Source organism: Arachis stenosperma, chromosome 3 (genome assembly GCF_014773155.1).
Source record: "Arachis stenosperma cultivar V10309 chromosome 3, arast.V10309.gnm1.PFL2, whole genome shotgun sequence".
Classification (NCBI taxonomy): domain Eukaryota; kingdom Viridiplantae; phylum Streptophyta; class Magnoliopsida; order Fabales; family Fabaceae; genus Arachis; species Arachis stenosperma.
In genome coordinates, this window is record NC_080379.1 from 122,607,944 (window position 1) to 122,622,982 (window position 15,039).

General features: G+C 40.7%; 1 protein-coding gene and 1 non-coding gene across 2 annotated transcripts; both read left to right on the forward strand.

Annotated features, from left to right (window-relative positions):
* The first annotated feature begins 1,189 nt into the window (after positions 1-1,189).
* On the forward strand, positions 1,190-1,297 carry LOC130972409 (small nucleolar RNA R71). The gene has a single exon (XR_009083579.1). It is a non-coding gene; the product is annotated as a small nucleolar RNA R71 (small nucleolar RNA).
* A 10,128-nt stretch (positions 1,298-11,425) lies between these two features.
* LOC130966659 (uncharacterized) lies at positions 11,426-12,367 on the forward strand. Its single transcript, XM_057891476.1, has one exon. It carries the CDS (start codon positions 11,426-11,428, stop codon positions 12,365-12,367), a length of 942 nt encoding a protein of 313 aa, XP_057747459.1.
* Positions 12,368-15,039: the final 2,672 nt, after the last annotated feature.

Below are 15,039 nucleotides of genomic sequence, written 5' to 3' on the forward strand. Positions count from 1 at the left end.
CACTTGACCTTAAGTCACACAGAGCCTTCTTGAAGGTCATGGTGCCTATGGTACAAGGTATTGAAAACTTCCCAGGATCTTGTCTCTTTTGAGGTAATTTCTGCCTAGACAAGTCATCCATTTCTTTGGTGAGCAAAGGGGGTTCATCCTCCCAAGTCTCATTTCCAAATAACTTGTCATTTAGCTTCATGATTGCTCCAAGGTATTTAGCAACTTGCTCTTCAGTGACATACTCATCCTCTTCAGAGGAAGAATACTCATCAGAGCTCATGAAAGGCAGAAGTAAGTCCAATGGAATCTCTATGGTCTCATTTTGAGCCTCAGATTCCCATGGTTCCTCATTGGGGAACTCAATGGAGGTCAGTGCACGCCCATTGAGGTCTTCCTCAGTGGCGTTCACTTCCTCTCCTTCCTCTCCAAATTCGGCCATGTTGATGGCCTTGCACTCTCTTTTTGGATTTTCTTCTGTGTTGCTTGGAAGAGTACTTGGAGGGAGTTCAGTAACTTTCTTGCTCAGCTGTCCCACTTGTGTCTCCAAGTTCTTAATGGAGGACCTTGTTTCAGTCATGAAACTTTGAGTGATTTTGATTAGATCAGAGACCATGGTTGCTAAGTCAGAGGGGTTCTGCTTAGAATTCTCTGTCTGTTGCTGAGAAGATGATGGAAAAGGCTTACTATTGCTAAATCTGTTTCTTCCACCATTATTGTTGTTGAAACCTTGTTGAGGTCTCTCTTGATTCTTCCATGAGAAATTTGGGTGATTTCTCCATGAAGAATTATAGGTGTTTCCATAGGGTTCTCCTAGGTAATTCACCTCTTCCATTGAAGGGTTCTCATGATCATAAGCTTCTTCCTTAGATGAAGCATCCTTAGTACTGCTTGGTGCATTTTGCATTCCAGACAGACTTTGAGAAATCAAATTGACTTGTTGAGTCAATATCTTGTTCTGAGCCAGAATGGCATTCAGAGTATCAATCTCAAGAACTCCTTTCTTCTGATTAGTCCCATTGTTCACAGGATTCCTTTCAGAAGTGTACATGAATTGGTTATTTGCAACCATTTCAATTAGCTCTTGAGCCTCTGTAGGCATCTTCTTCAGATGAAGAGATCCTCCAGCAGAGCTATCCAAGGACATCTTGGATAGTTCGGAAAGACCATCATAGAAAATACCTATGATGCTCCATTCAGAAAGCATGTCAGAAGGACATTTTCTGATTAATTATTTGTATCTTTCCCAAGCTTCATAGAGGGATTCTCCATCCTTCTGTCTGAAGGTTTGGACTTCCACTCTAAGCTTACTCAATTTTTGAGGTGGAAAGAACTTTGCCAAGAAGGCATTGACTAGCTTTTCCCATGAGTCCAGGCTTTCTTTAGGTTGTGAGTCCAACCATATCCTAGCTCTGTCTCTTACAGCAAAAGGGAATAGCATAAGTCTGTAGACCTCAGGGTCAACCCCATTAGTCTTGACAGTGTCACAGATTTGCAAGAATTCAGCTAAGAACTGATGAGGATCTTCCAATGGAAGTCCATGGAACTTGCAATTCTGTTGCATTAGAGAAACTAATTGAGGCTTAAGCTCAAAGTTGTTTGCTCCAATGGCAGGGATAGAGATGCTTCTCCCATAGAAGTCGGGAGTAGGTGCAGTAAAGTCACCCAGCACCTTCCTTGCATTGTTGTTGTTTTCGGCTGCCATGGGTTCTTCTTCTTTGAAGATTTCTGTTAGGTCCTCTACAGAGAATTGTGCCTTAGCTTCTCTTAGCTTTCGCTTCAAGGTCCTTTCAGGTTCAGGGTCAGCTTCAACAAGAATGCCTTTGTCTCTGCTCCTGCTCATATGAAAGAGAAGAGAACAAGAAAATATGGAATCCTCTATGTCACAGTATAGAGATTCCTTGAGGTGTCAGAGGAAAAGAAAGTTAGAAGGAACAGGTAGAAGAATTCGAACTTAGTCAAATAGAGTTCGAATTGTGCATTGAGAAGGAGTGGTACTCCATAAATAGAAGGATGTGAGAAGAGGGGAAGAGAATTTTCGAAAATTAATTAAAAAGATTTTAAAAACATTTTGAAAAATTGATTGATAATTTTCGAAAACTAAAAGTGGAAAAGGAATCAAGTAATTTTTGAAAAAGATTTTGAAATTAGAAATTAAAAAGATTTGATTGGAAACTATTTTGAAAAAGATGTGATTAAAAAGACATGATTGAAAAGTTATGGTTTTTTAAAAAGATGTGATTGAGAAGATATGATTTGAAAAACAATTTTAAAAAGATTTGATTTAAAAAAAAAATAATGACTTGCCTAACAAGAAAAGATATGATTCAAACAATAAACCTTTCTCAACAGAAAAGGCAACAAATTTGAGATGTTCAATCAAATCATCAATTGTTAGTAAGTATCTTTAAAAAAAGAAAGAAATTGATTTTGAAAACATTTGATTGAAGAGATATGATTTGAAAAAGATTTGATTTTGAAAAACTTTGAAAACTTGAAAAAAAATTGATTTGAAAACAAAATCCTCCCCCTTGTGCCATCCTGGCGTTAAACGCCCAGAATGGTGCACATTCTGGCGTTTAACGCCCAAAACTCTACCCTTTTGGGCGTTAAACGCCCAACCAGGTACCCTGGCTGGCGTTTAAACGCCAGTCTGTCCTTCTTCACTGGGCGTTTTGAACGCCCAGCTTTTTCTGTATAATTCCTCTGTTGCATGTTCTGAATCTTCATTTCCCTGTACTATTGACTTGAAAAGACACAAATTAAAAATATTTTTGGATTTTTAATAATCAAAAATGCATCTAAAATCAAATAATAATGCATGCAAGACACCAAACTTAGCAGTTTGTATACTATTGACACTAACAAAATGAGAATGCATATGACAAACAACAAAAATACTCAAGTCAATAGAATTCAAAGATCGAAACAAGGAAATCATCAAGAACAACTTGAAGATTAATGAAGACACATGCATAACTTCGAAAAATGCAAGAAGACAGAAACATGCAATTGACACCAAACTTAAAACGAGACACTAGACTTAAACAAGAAATATTTTTGGTTTTTTATGATTTTGAAAATTTTTTTTTTGTGCTTTTTTTCGAAAATTATATGGAAGTAGAAAGTAAAGGTTTCAGAATTCTTAGTTTGAATTCCAGGAATCATTGCAATGCTAGTCTAAGACTCCGGTCCAGGAATTAGACATGGCTTCACAGCCAGCCAAGCTTTCATAGAAAGCTCCGGTCCAAAACACTAGACATGGCCAATGGCCAGCCAAGCCTTAGCAGATCATTGCTCCAATAGCAAGATTGATAGAGATCAACAAGCTCTTGTGATGATAAGTTGAAAACTCGGTCCAATAAGATTAGACATGGCTTCACAGCCAGCCAGATTTCAACAGATCATCATGAAACACTAGAACTCATTCTTAAGAACTCTGAAGAAAAAAATACCTAATCTAAGCAACAAGATGAACCGTCAGTTGTCCATACACAAAACAATCCCCGGCAATGGCGCCAAAAACTTAGTGCACGAAATTGTGATCACTACAACTCAAATAATCCCTAGTAATGGCTCCAAAGACTTGGTGCTCAATACCATGGCATAAACACAACTTCGCACAACTAACCAGCAAGTGCACTGGGTCGTCCAAGTAATAAACCTTACGCGAGTAAGGGTCGATCCCACGGAGATTGTTGGTATGAAGCAAGCTATGGTCACATTGTAAATCTTAGTCAGGCAGACTCAAATGGGTATAGATGATATATGAATAAACATAAAGATAAAGATAGAGGTACTTATGTATATCATTGGTGAGAGCTTCAGATAAGCGTATGAAGATGCTTTCCCTTCCGTCTCTCTGCTTTCTTACTGTCTTCATCCAATCCTTCTTACTCCTTTCCATGGCAAGCTTATGCAAGGGTTTCACCGTTGTCAGTGGCTACCTCCCATCCTCTCAGTGAAAACGTTCCTATGCTCTGTCACAGCATGGCTAATCATCTGTCGGTTCTCGGTCAGGCCGGAATAGAATCCATTGATTCTTTTGCGTCTGTCACTAACGCCCCGCCTGCTAGGAGTTTGAAGCACGTCACAGTCATTCAATCATTGAATCCTACTCAGAATACCACAGACAAGGTTAGACCTTCCGGATTCTCTTGAATGCCGCCATCATTTCTTGCCTATACCACGAAGACTCTGATCTCACGGAATGGCTGGCTCGTTTGTCAGGCGAGCACTCGGTTGTCAGGCGATCAACCATGCATCGTGTATCAGGAATCCAAGAGATATTCACCCAATCTAAGGTAGAACGGAGGTGGTTGTCAGTCATACGTTCATAGGTGAGAATGATGATGAGTGTCACGGATCATCACATTCATCAAGTTGAAGAACAAGTGATATCTTGGACAAAGAACAAGCGGAATTGAATAGAAGAACAATAGTAATTGCATTAATACTCGAGGTACAGCAGAGCTCCACACCTTAATCTATGGTGTGTAGAAACTCCACCGCTGAAAATACATAAGAACAAGGTCTAGGCATGGCCGAGTGGCCAGCCTCCTAAAGTGATCAAAAGATCTAAAGAAAAAGGTTCCAAAGATCAGAAGATGAAAATACAATAGTGAAAGGTCCTACTTATAGGAAACTAGTAGCCTAGGGTGTACATAGATGAGTAAATGACATAAAAATCCACTTCCGGGCCCACTTGGTGTGTGTTTGGGCTGAGCAATGAAGTATTTTTCGTGCAGAGACTCTTCTTGGAGTTAAACGCCAGCTTTTATGCCAGTTTGGGCGTTTAACTCCCATTTAGGTGCCAGTTCCGGCGTTTAACGCTGGAATTCCTGTAGGTGACTTTGAACGCCGCTTTGGGCCATCAAATCTTGGGCAAAGTATGGACTATCATATATTGCTGGAAAGCCCAGGATGTCTACTTTCCAACGCCGTTAAGAGCGAGCCAATTGGGTTTCTGTAGCTCCAGAAAATCCACTTCGAGTGCAGGGAGGTCAGAATCCAACAGCATCTGCAGTCCTTTTCAGTCTCTGAATCAGATTTTTGCTCAGGTCCCTCAATTTCAGCCAGAAAATACCTGAAATCACAGAAAAACACACAAACTCATAGTAAAGTCCAGAAAAGTGAATTTTAACTAAAAACTAATAAAAATATACTAAGAACTCAACTAAAACTACTAAAAACATACTAAAAACAATGCCAAAAAGCGTACAAATTATCCGCTCATCAGTAACTCTTGAGTTATCAAACTCATCGTGATTTATAATTATTATTCTTGCTGATTAATTTAGATTCCTATAACTCTAGTCTTTCCTTAAAGAGTTGACTAGGACTTTAGGTATTAAATTAATTTGTCCACTTTACTAACCTTCATAGTTATAGGTTGACTTAGTGGGAGCAACAGTATAATTCTCATCACCATTGATAAGGATAACTAGGATAGGACTTCCAATTTTCATACCTTGCCAAGAGTTTTATTAGTTATTAGTTTATTAATTCCTGCAATCTATTTCTCTTGTTCAAAACCTTTTTAAAACCCAAAAATATTGTTTTTCATAACCAATAATAATTCATACTTCCCTGCAATTCCTTGAGAAGACGACTCGAGGTTTGAATACTTTGGTTTATAAATTTTATTGGGTTTGTTACTTGTGACAACCAAACGTTTGTACGAAAGGATTTTCTATTGGTTTAGAAGCTATACTTACAATGCAACTATTTTTATAAAATTCTTTACTAGCAAAAATCCTAACGTCAAAATGGTGCCGTTGCCGGGGAATTGCAAACGTGTGCCTTATTATTGGTTATTGTAAATATTTTTCTTTTACGTGTTTATTTGTTTTTGTTTTCCCTTCTTATTTCTGATAACTACTATGAATTCTCACCCCTCTTACTTTGAGTTTGGTTCTAGTTTTGTTGAAAGGAATGGAAGCTATAACAGGACTATGCATCAAGGTCTAAGCAATCAAAGATGGATGGAGCCAAGAGGATCTGATCACCCCTTTAGGCAACAACACCTTCCAAGATACCATGGACAGAGACCACTCTACAATGCATACCAAGCTGATAGATATGGTGGACCCCCTTGTAGTTACTAACAAGCCCCATCATATGCCAATGAACCACCTCCTCAACATAGCTTTGAACCACCACACTCACAAGCCCCTTTCCACTATTCACCTCCATATGACCCCAATACTTATTCACGACACCAACTACCATATGAACCATACCTAGAACCACCACCTCAATATACACCATCTCCATACCCTTATCAAGAGGAACCACCTCCGTGTTATGAGCCTTTTCTCCCAACAAATGAACCCTCCTACCCACTCCAAACCTCCATGGAGAGCACACTTGCCTCTATTACTAGTCTCACCTCTACTCTTCAAGCACTGATATCCTGCATGGACCAACCCTTTACCCCTAATATTCAACCCTCAAGCTCCAATGCACTTCCATCTCAACCACATAATGATCCACCCATCCCATCACCACCATCCATGGAAGAGCACCCACATCCATCAACCCAAGAGCAACATGATCGCAATGATACTATTGACATGGAACAAGAGAGAGAGGATCATCTTCGTGAATCCATACTTCATAAGGAGCTAGAGGAGGCACTAAAGGTGAAGGTAGTAGAGACCCTTGAAGTTGACAGCGCGGTTGAAGAACTAGTGAAGGAAGACAACAAGGAGGATTTTGTACTTGAAGATGAAGAAATAGTTGAATAGGAAATCATCAAGGATGAATACGATTTCATACTTAAACACCTGGATCAAGCGATAAATCGATTACCTTTCCGACGTTCAGACATTCAAGGAACCCCCATGGCTTCATATGCAGAATCTAATGAAGAACGTAGCATGAAGGAGACACTAGAAATTCCAGTGGACAATAAGGAGCGTGACTTTGTACTGGAACAAGTGGAGGAAGCCGGAATTATTAAAGAAGAAGAAGTGGTTCAAGACTTAGGGGATGCTAAACCTCTATGGGAAAGTCAAGTTATAGAGCCTCCTTCAAAGACGTTTGTGATGCCAGGGCATTTTGGCCAGTTTCACTGACCTTTCCTTTACTATTTTTAGATAATTTCATGCATTTTCTTAGAAAATAAGTTAGTTTTGGGCAGATATTCACTCAGACCTTGATTCAAGCATACATTGTGCATTTTACATTATTTTATGTGGATTTTGCATGATTTTAATGACAAAATTGTATATAGCATTACTCATGACTTGGACTAGAACTTTGATGCACTCTATTGCTTGATTTCAGGACCAAAGGAAGCAAGGAATGGGAGGTAACTTGCAAAGTTAAGGAGAAAAGTGATTGCCAAAAACACTCTCAAAAGCCATCAATGCCCACGTTAAAGAGTCATGTTAACTAAGTTAACGTGAACTCTAACGTGGAGAAGAGAAGTTGAGCCAACGTTAGTGACACTTAACATTGTCACTAACGTTGGCAATTGCTCACAAATGGCCACATTAGAAGTCACGTTAACTAGGTTAACGTGGCCTCTAACGTTAAAGGGGGAAGAGAAGCCAACGTTAGTGACACTCAACACTGTCACTAACGTTGGCCTAAGGTGCAAAGAGCCACGTTAACTCCCACGTTAACTTGGTTAACGTGGGAGCTAACGTAAGAGATGGAGAGTTGTCGACAACGTTAGTGACACTCAACATTGTCACTAACGTTGGAGCAACCATACAACCCCCAAGAGCCACGTTAACTTCCACGTTAACTTGGTTAACGTGGAAGCTAACGATGAGGAATGAAGAATGAGCCAACGTTAGTGACACTCAACATTGACACTAACGTTGGGATGGCTAAGAATGGCCACGTTAGAAGCCATGTTAACCTAGTTAACGTGGACTCTAACGTGAGACCTAGGGGCACACTTGAACGTTAGTGACAATGTTGAGTGTCACTAACGTTCTCGAAGGTTGGCAAAAGCCACGTTAGAAGCCACGTTAACCTAGTTAACGTGAGTTTTAACGTGAAGCAAGAAGGGGCACACTTGAACGTTAGTGACAATGTTGAGTGTCACTAACGTTCTCGAAGGCTAACAAGGCAACGTTAAAAGCCACGTTAACCCAGTTAACATGGGCTTTAACGTGAGGCAAAGGGGTGCATGGCAACGTTAGTGACAATGTTAAGTGTCACTAACGTTCTCGAACTTGTATTTTCACTAAATGATAAAAACCCCTAACGTCTTGAGCTAAAGTCTATGCCCACTTCACACTATCTCTCTGCAAGTAAGCCAAGCCCAATTGAAGAAAGGAACTGCTTTAAGCTCAAAGATCCAGAGGCCCAAGACTTGAAGAGCTAACTAGAAGCTGAGAAGAGTAGTATATATAGGAGTAGTTTTGAAAGAGAGAGGCTCTTTTTGAAGGAGCTAGGACAGAGAACTACTCTTTGTATTTACTTTTTTTGTACTTCTAGCTTTATCATGTATTCTCCATCTTTGATTTTGATTTCTAGAGCTATGAACAACTAAAACCCTTTCATTGGGTTAGGGAGCTCTGTTGTAATTTGATGGATCAATACTAATTTTCTTATTCTTCTTCTATCTTTCCTTTTGATTTTACTTGAAAGCTTTCGATCTTCATCCAATTGGATAGTTATCTTGGAAAAGAAGCTATTCAAACATGGATCTCTTCGGATCCTTGAAAGAGGAATGAAGAGATTAGCTAGAAATGCTTTCTCATGCTAGACCAAATTGAGTGTGGATGGGTATGTGGCTATAACCCTCTAAGCATTTGATTTGGGAAGTGCATGTGGTATAATCAGTGACCACACTTCATCTCTTCTCATGAGCAATTGACCAAGGAATTGGCTATTGATCAAGATTTGAGAGATTGAATTACAAGAAATTGTGATTCAATCACTTAAGATTGCCAAGGAGATCAATGAGTGCATTGATTGAGGAAGAGATGAAAATGAAATTGATCCGGAGAATGCAACATCTCCTAAGCCCAATGAACTCCCCATTTATGATCTTACCCATTCTCTTTATTTTCTGCAATTTACTTTTATGAGCAATTCCCCCATTCCCATTTACAATTCTGCTATTTACTTTCAGTCATTTACTTTCTCGCCATTTTAATTTCTGCAATTATCAACTCTATTCATGGATTCGCTCAACTAGATCATTCCTCTAATTAAAGTTGCTTGATCAATCAATCCCTGTGGGATTCGACCTCACTCTATTGTGAGTTTTTACTTGACGACAAATTCGGTACACTTGCCGAATGGGAATTTGTTGAGAGACAAGTTTTACCCCGATCAAGTTTATGGCGCCGTTGCCGGGGATTGATTGTGCATCGACAATGATTACATTAGAGGATCACTAGATTGAGCATCTGTGTTTTGTTTGATTTAATTTTCTGTTTGGTTAATTTGCTTTCCGTCTTAGTTTAATTCTTCCCCTCCCCTGTTTCTGAGTTTTTCTTTGCTATTTACAATTCAGTTCACTAACCCACTAACTGTTTGATATATTGCATCATTGACACTAACAAGCTATTCTAACAAGATACTTTCTGCATTGCTTTTCTTGCTTGTAATCTGTTGGTTGTATGACAGGGAGAAGAAGCGGAGCTTCAACTTCCTTTGATTCTGAACCTGAGAGAACCTTCTTAAGATTAAGAAGGGAGGCAAAAGAAAAATGTGTAGTGGGCGCTGAAGAAGAGGAGGAACACTGTGAAGAATACTTTGAAACAACCATGGAAGACCATCGTGAGGAAGAGGTGCACAACCATGGTGGAGGAGGTAGAGCAAATCCTGGTGGAGAAGATAGAAGAGTCTTGGGCTCTTACATCAACCCAAACCCAGGGAATTGAGGAAGTAGCATCCAAAAACCAACCATCCATGCCAACAATTTTGAACTAAAGCCACAGCTCATCACCCTTGTTCAGAACAATTGCTCGTTCGGAGGAGGTGTCCAAGAAGACCCCAACCAACACTTAAACACCTTCCTGAGAATATGTGACACAGTGAAGTCCAATGGCGTTCAACCAGACGTCTATAGACTGTTGTTGTTCCCATTCTCTCTCAGAGACAAGGCAACCAAGTGGTTGGAGTCTTTTCCAAAGGAGAGCTTGACAACTTGGGATGATGTTATGAACAAGTTCTTAGCAAGATTTTACCCCCCTCAACGAGTCAATCGGCTGAGAGCTGAGGTCCAAACTTTCAGGCAACAAGATGGTGAGACTCTATATGAAGCATGGGAGAGGTTTAAAGACCTAACAAGGAGATGTCCATCTGATATGTTCAATGAATGGGTGCAGCTGCACATCTTCTATGAAGGACTGTCATATGAATCTAAGAAGGCCGTAGACCATTCATCCGAAGATTCTTTGAACAAGAAGAAGACCATTGAGGAAGCCATAGATGTCATTGAAACTGTAGCTGAGAATGACTACTTCTATGCTTCCGAAAGAGGGAACACTAGAGGGGTAATGGAGCTGAACAATGTAGATGCTCTGCTTGCTCAAAACAAGCTCATCACCAAGCAGCTAGCTGACCTCACCAAGAAGATGGAGAGAAGTCAAGTGGCAGCAATCACCACTTCAACTCAAGAGGAAGCATGTGAAGAGGAAGAAGGCACTCAGGAACAAGCCAACTACATTGGGAATTCACCTAGATACAACCATGATCCATACTCCAAGACCTACAACCCTGGATGGAGGAATCACCCAAACTTTGGGTGGGGGAATCAACAAGACCAAGGCCAAGATCAGAGACGTCACAACCCCAACAACACAGCTCCCCAACAATTCACATAGAGGACATACCAACAAAACCACAGCAATACATCTCACTCTTCTACCTCTACCCCCAACATACCATCATTTGATGACAGAATCTCAAAGATTGAAACCTTACTTGAAAGCATATGCAAAGACATTCAAGACAATAAGGTGTTCAAAGAGGAGGTGAGAGCCAGTATGAAAAATCGGGGGGAAGCAATCAAGAAGCTGGAATCCCAAGTGGGATATTTGTCTGAGAAGATGCCCAGACCCACTGATAGCTTCCCAAGTGACACGGAGAAGAATCCGAGAGGTGAAGCGAAGAAAGTAAGATGGGAAGACTGCAATATGGTCACTACAAATGACAAGGAGACTGAAGACAAGCCAAGCAAGCTGTCAGAACAACCTGAAAATACCTTAGTAGGGAAGGAGAAAAAAGACCAACAAGAACCAGAAATCTCACAACAGGAGCTGCTGAGACTATATGCACCATTTCCTCAACTGCTAAAGGGTGCTGTGGGAAAGAGAATGTACTCAAGGTTCTTAGACTCGTTTGCATCTTTGAATGTGAACATACCATTCATCAAGGTCATTCAGCAAATGCCAGCATTCATCAAGTATATGAAGGAACTACTTCCCAGGAAGAGCTCACTCAAGGGGGCCAGACTATAGTGATGAACAAGGATTGCAGCACCCTCATTCAAACACAATTGCCTGCAAAAAGAAAAGACCTAGGGAGTTTTCATGTCCCTTGTGCTATAGGGGAAACAAATTTTGATAGAGCACTTTGCGATTTGGGAGCAAGCATAAACTTAATACCCCTATCCCTGGTAAAAAGGCTGCAGATCAATGAGATACTACCTACAGATGTAGTCATAAGGCTGGCTGACAAGACTCAAAAGCAAGCAGTAGGAATAGTGGAAAACGTGTTGCTCAATGTTGGAAAATACTTTCTCCCAACAGACTTTGTCATCCTGGACATGGAAGAAAGTCACCTGCACCCAATTATATTGGGGAGACCATTTCTAGCTACTGCTAGAGCACTCATAGATGTGGAGAAAGGAGAGCTAATATTAAGGATCCATGATGAACAACTGAGCTTCAGTGTTTTTGAACTCTCACTGGAAAAAGATGAAGAGGATAAAGAACCGAGCAAAGGGCATCATGAGATACTAAAGGAAGAAGCAAGCACTGAAGCACAACCAGCTCATCCCGAGATTCACTGGGTTGATGGACAAGGCCAGCAGCAAATGCCACAGGTCAAGGAAAAATTGGAGGAACCTAAGCCACCAGAAGTTTGTGAGGACATTAACAAAAGCTCATCAAAGAAGGTGGCCACTAGGAGTAAGAAAACAACACCAGGGGCAAAGAAGAAGGTACCAAGGGGGTGGCGGAACAAGAAGATTCCTACGGAAGATTTCTCTCCAGGGGATAAAGTAATCTCAGCCTACTTCACAGATATCCCCCCTAATCTCCCCACTGTACCATCTCAGCTACCTAAGGTCTTCACCGTCAACAGAGTTCTCTCCTTGGAGCATGTAGAGATCATTGATACAACCAATGGATACAAGTCCACTGCCAGAGGAGAAGACTTCAAGCATTACCAACCACCATAATAAGGGGGTAACGTCAAGCTAGTGACGCTAAAGAAGCGCTTCATGGGAGGCAACCCATGTTTACATGCTTTCAGAAGTAGTGAATAAATCAATATTCATGAATTCCAACCAAAACTTGACGAACACGTGTGAAATTTTTATATGCAGAATATAGTGAAGAACAAGTTTGGTGTTCAAAGCATTCTTCTTAAAGCTTTGAACACAACCTTTCATCACAGTGCTCCAAACTAAGTTTGGTGTCACCCTATGGTGCCACCAATGTGCATATAAAGATACACAGCTAGTTAGTTAGTTGGAATTCATAAATAAACAATCAAATCTTCCCCCCTTTCATTAATGTTAGCCGTAAGGTTCTTATGTTATTTTAATATCTTTTGTTACTTTTCTCATTTTATCTTTATAGGGAAAGAACAGGAGCATTGATGAGGATTGATTAGACAATTTAATGGGGGAGGCTCGGCCACTTCGCGAAGAGAACTTTACACTTGTCCCAACAAGGAAGGCATGGGAAATGTTGCCATGCAACATTGAAAGAAGAAGAATCTTGAAGACCGAACCAACATTCCCCATCAAGTGATGATCCTTGTCCTCTCTTCGTATACAACCCCATCCGTCCATCAAGGAAACATTCGTGCAATCCACACCCTTCATGCACTCATGATTTCTCCTATATAAGTGAACCTTAGTGCACGCTCACTCCTTACATTCAAACCCCCACTCTCTACACTTCTGTTGGCATACTAAACCCTTCATCACGCATTGTTTTAACCAACCCACTCTTTATCTATCCGAAGCCTCAACCCACCTCAAAACAACAACTCAAGTCATGGCATCATCAAGCTCAAAGAGGCAAAAGAGAAAGGAACCCATGGAGAGTGTTCCCTTTGACGAGAAGAGATTCAAAACTACCTTTCATGAACGAGAATTCGAGCGGATAAGGGCCAGAAAGATATTGCCAGAATTAATCTTCCAAATCAATGCCAATGAATCACCACAGATTTTGAGGAAAATCGAACAGAGAGGGTGGCAATTGCTCACCAGTCCAGAGGGTAAGATCAATGGCAACCTCATCAAAGAGTTTTATGCAAATGTAGTTAGAGAGGAGAAGACTAAAGCCCCAACTTACAAAAGCTATGTGAGAGGAAGGGAGGTCGACTTCAGCCCAAGTGCCATAATAAGACCTCTTCAATTGAAATTCCCTCATTTTGACGAGGAGAGTTATCAGTCAAGGATAAGTAGAAGCCCTGATAAGGATGAGCTCTCAGAGATAGCGTCAGATATCTGTGTGATAGCAGCTGATTGGGAGAGGTACTCAGATGGGAGACCAAAATTCATAAAAAGGGGAGACTTTCATCCTGAGGCCAAGGGGTGGTTCGAGCTTGTAAGAAGGTCCATCCTACCGGCTGCTAATAATTCAGAAGTTAACATCAACCGAGCCACTATGGTGCACTGCTTAGTACTAGGTGGGGAAATCAATGTTCATGAGCTTATTGCCGAAGGGATTCAAGAGTCGGCTGAGAAAGTTGATTCGGGTGCCAGGCTTTGGTACCCCAGCACAATTCTCCGCTTGTGCAACAAGGCTAAGATAGTATTTGAGGACAGCAGTCCAGACTGGGTGAACCCAGGGAAGCCGGTCACACGTGAGCGCATGGTCCACACCTCACTTGCTCAACAACTAAGAAGGCCACATATAGGAAGGCACAGAGCCCAGGAAGAAATTCATCAAGAGGAGTATCATCAGGAAGATTACCAACAAGAAGAGCAACACAACCCAGCCAACCTTAATATGAGTTATATCTTACATGCCATTGAGGATTTGGAGATGAAACATATGGAGGGACAAGAGCAAATACTTGCCATACAGTCCAAATGGATGAAGCAACAAGAAGAGTGGCAGAAACAACACATGGAGCAGCAACAGGAGCAATATTCACAACTCACTCAAGCCCTACACCAAGTAACAGAGAGGCAAGAGCATCAAGACAAACGCCTTCAAGAGCTCAACCAGCGGCAATTAGCTCAGATGAAATCATTTAATGAGTTTAGCGTGCTGAATGAAGGAAGGCAGTTGCATAGAGAGGAATTCAGTGTAAACACTCAAGCCAGATTGAGCTATATGTCTGATAATATGCACCACCTACATTATGCCATTCCCACATATGAGGAGGTCCAAAAAGAGTTTGTTGAACGAGAAGAAGGGAAGGTGAAACAGCAGAAGGAAACTCTGAAGAAAAAAATGGAAGATGCTGGCTTCTGAAAGAAACTACTTGGAAAAAGCAAAGGGAGTGGGAGCACAAGCACTCAAGAAAAGCACCAAGAGGACAAGCATGGAGGGGAGCATGAGCAACCACATGAGTAAAAGGTGGTGGAGCTCCTTTCTTATTTTTTTTTTTTAGTTTATATTATCAATAAGGAGGATCTTGTATGAAATAGGACATGCCTCCATATTAGCTAGACAACTTTCAATTATGCATTCTGAATTTTATGATTAAGAAGTCAATGCTTGCTAGCCTTTATGTTACTGCATTCGTATCTTTACTTATTGTATGTTTGTCCTTAGAATCAAATGAAGAGAGAATGTTTATGTTTTGAAAGACCAGAGTAGAGTTCATAATGTGGAAGTACATTCATGAATCTTTGGGGGTAGTCATAAGTTAGCTAAGTTGGTTCAA

Excerpts from the sequence above, each read along its gene's own strand:
- LOC130966659 (XM_057891476.1), top strand. The coding sequence starts at position 11,426 with ATGAACAAGGATTGCAGCACCCTCATTCAAACACAATTGCCTGCAAAA.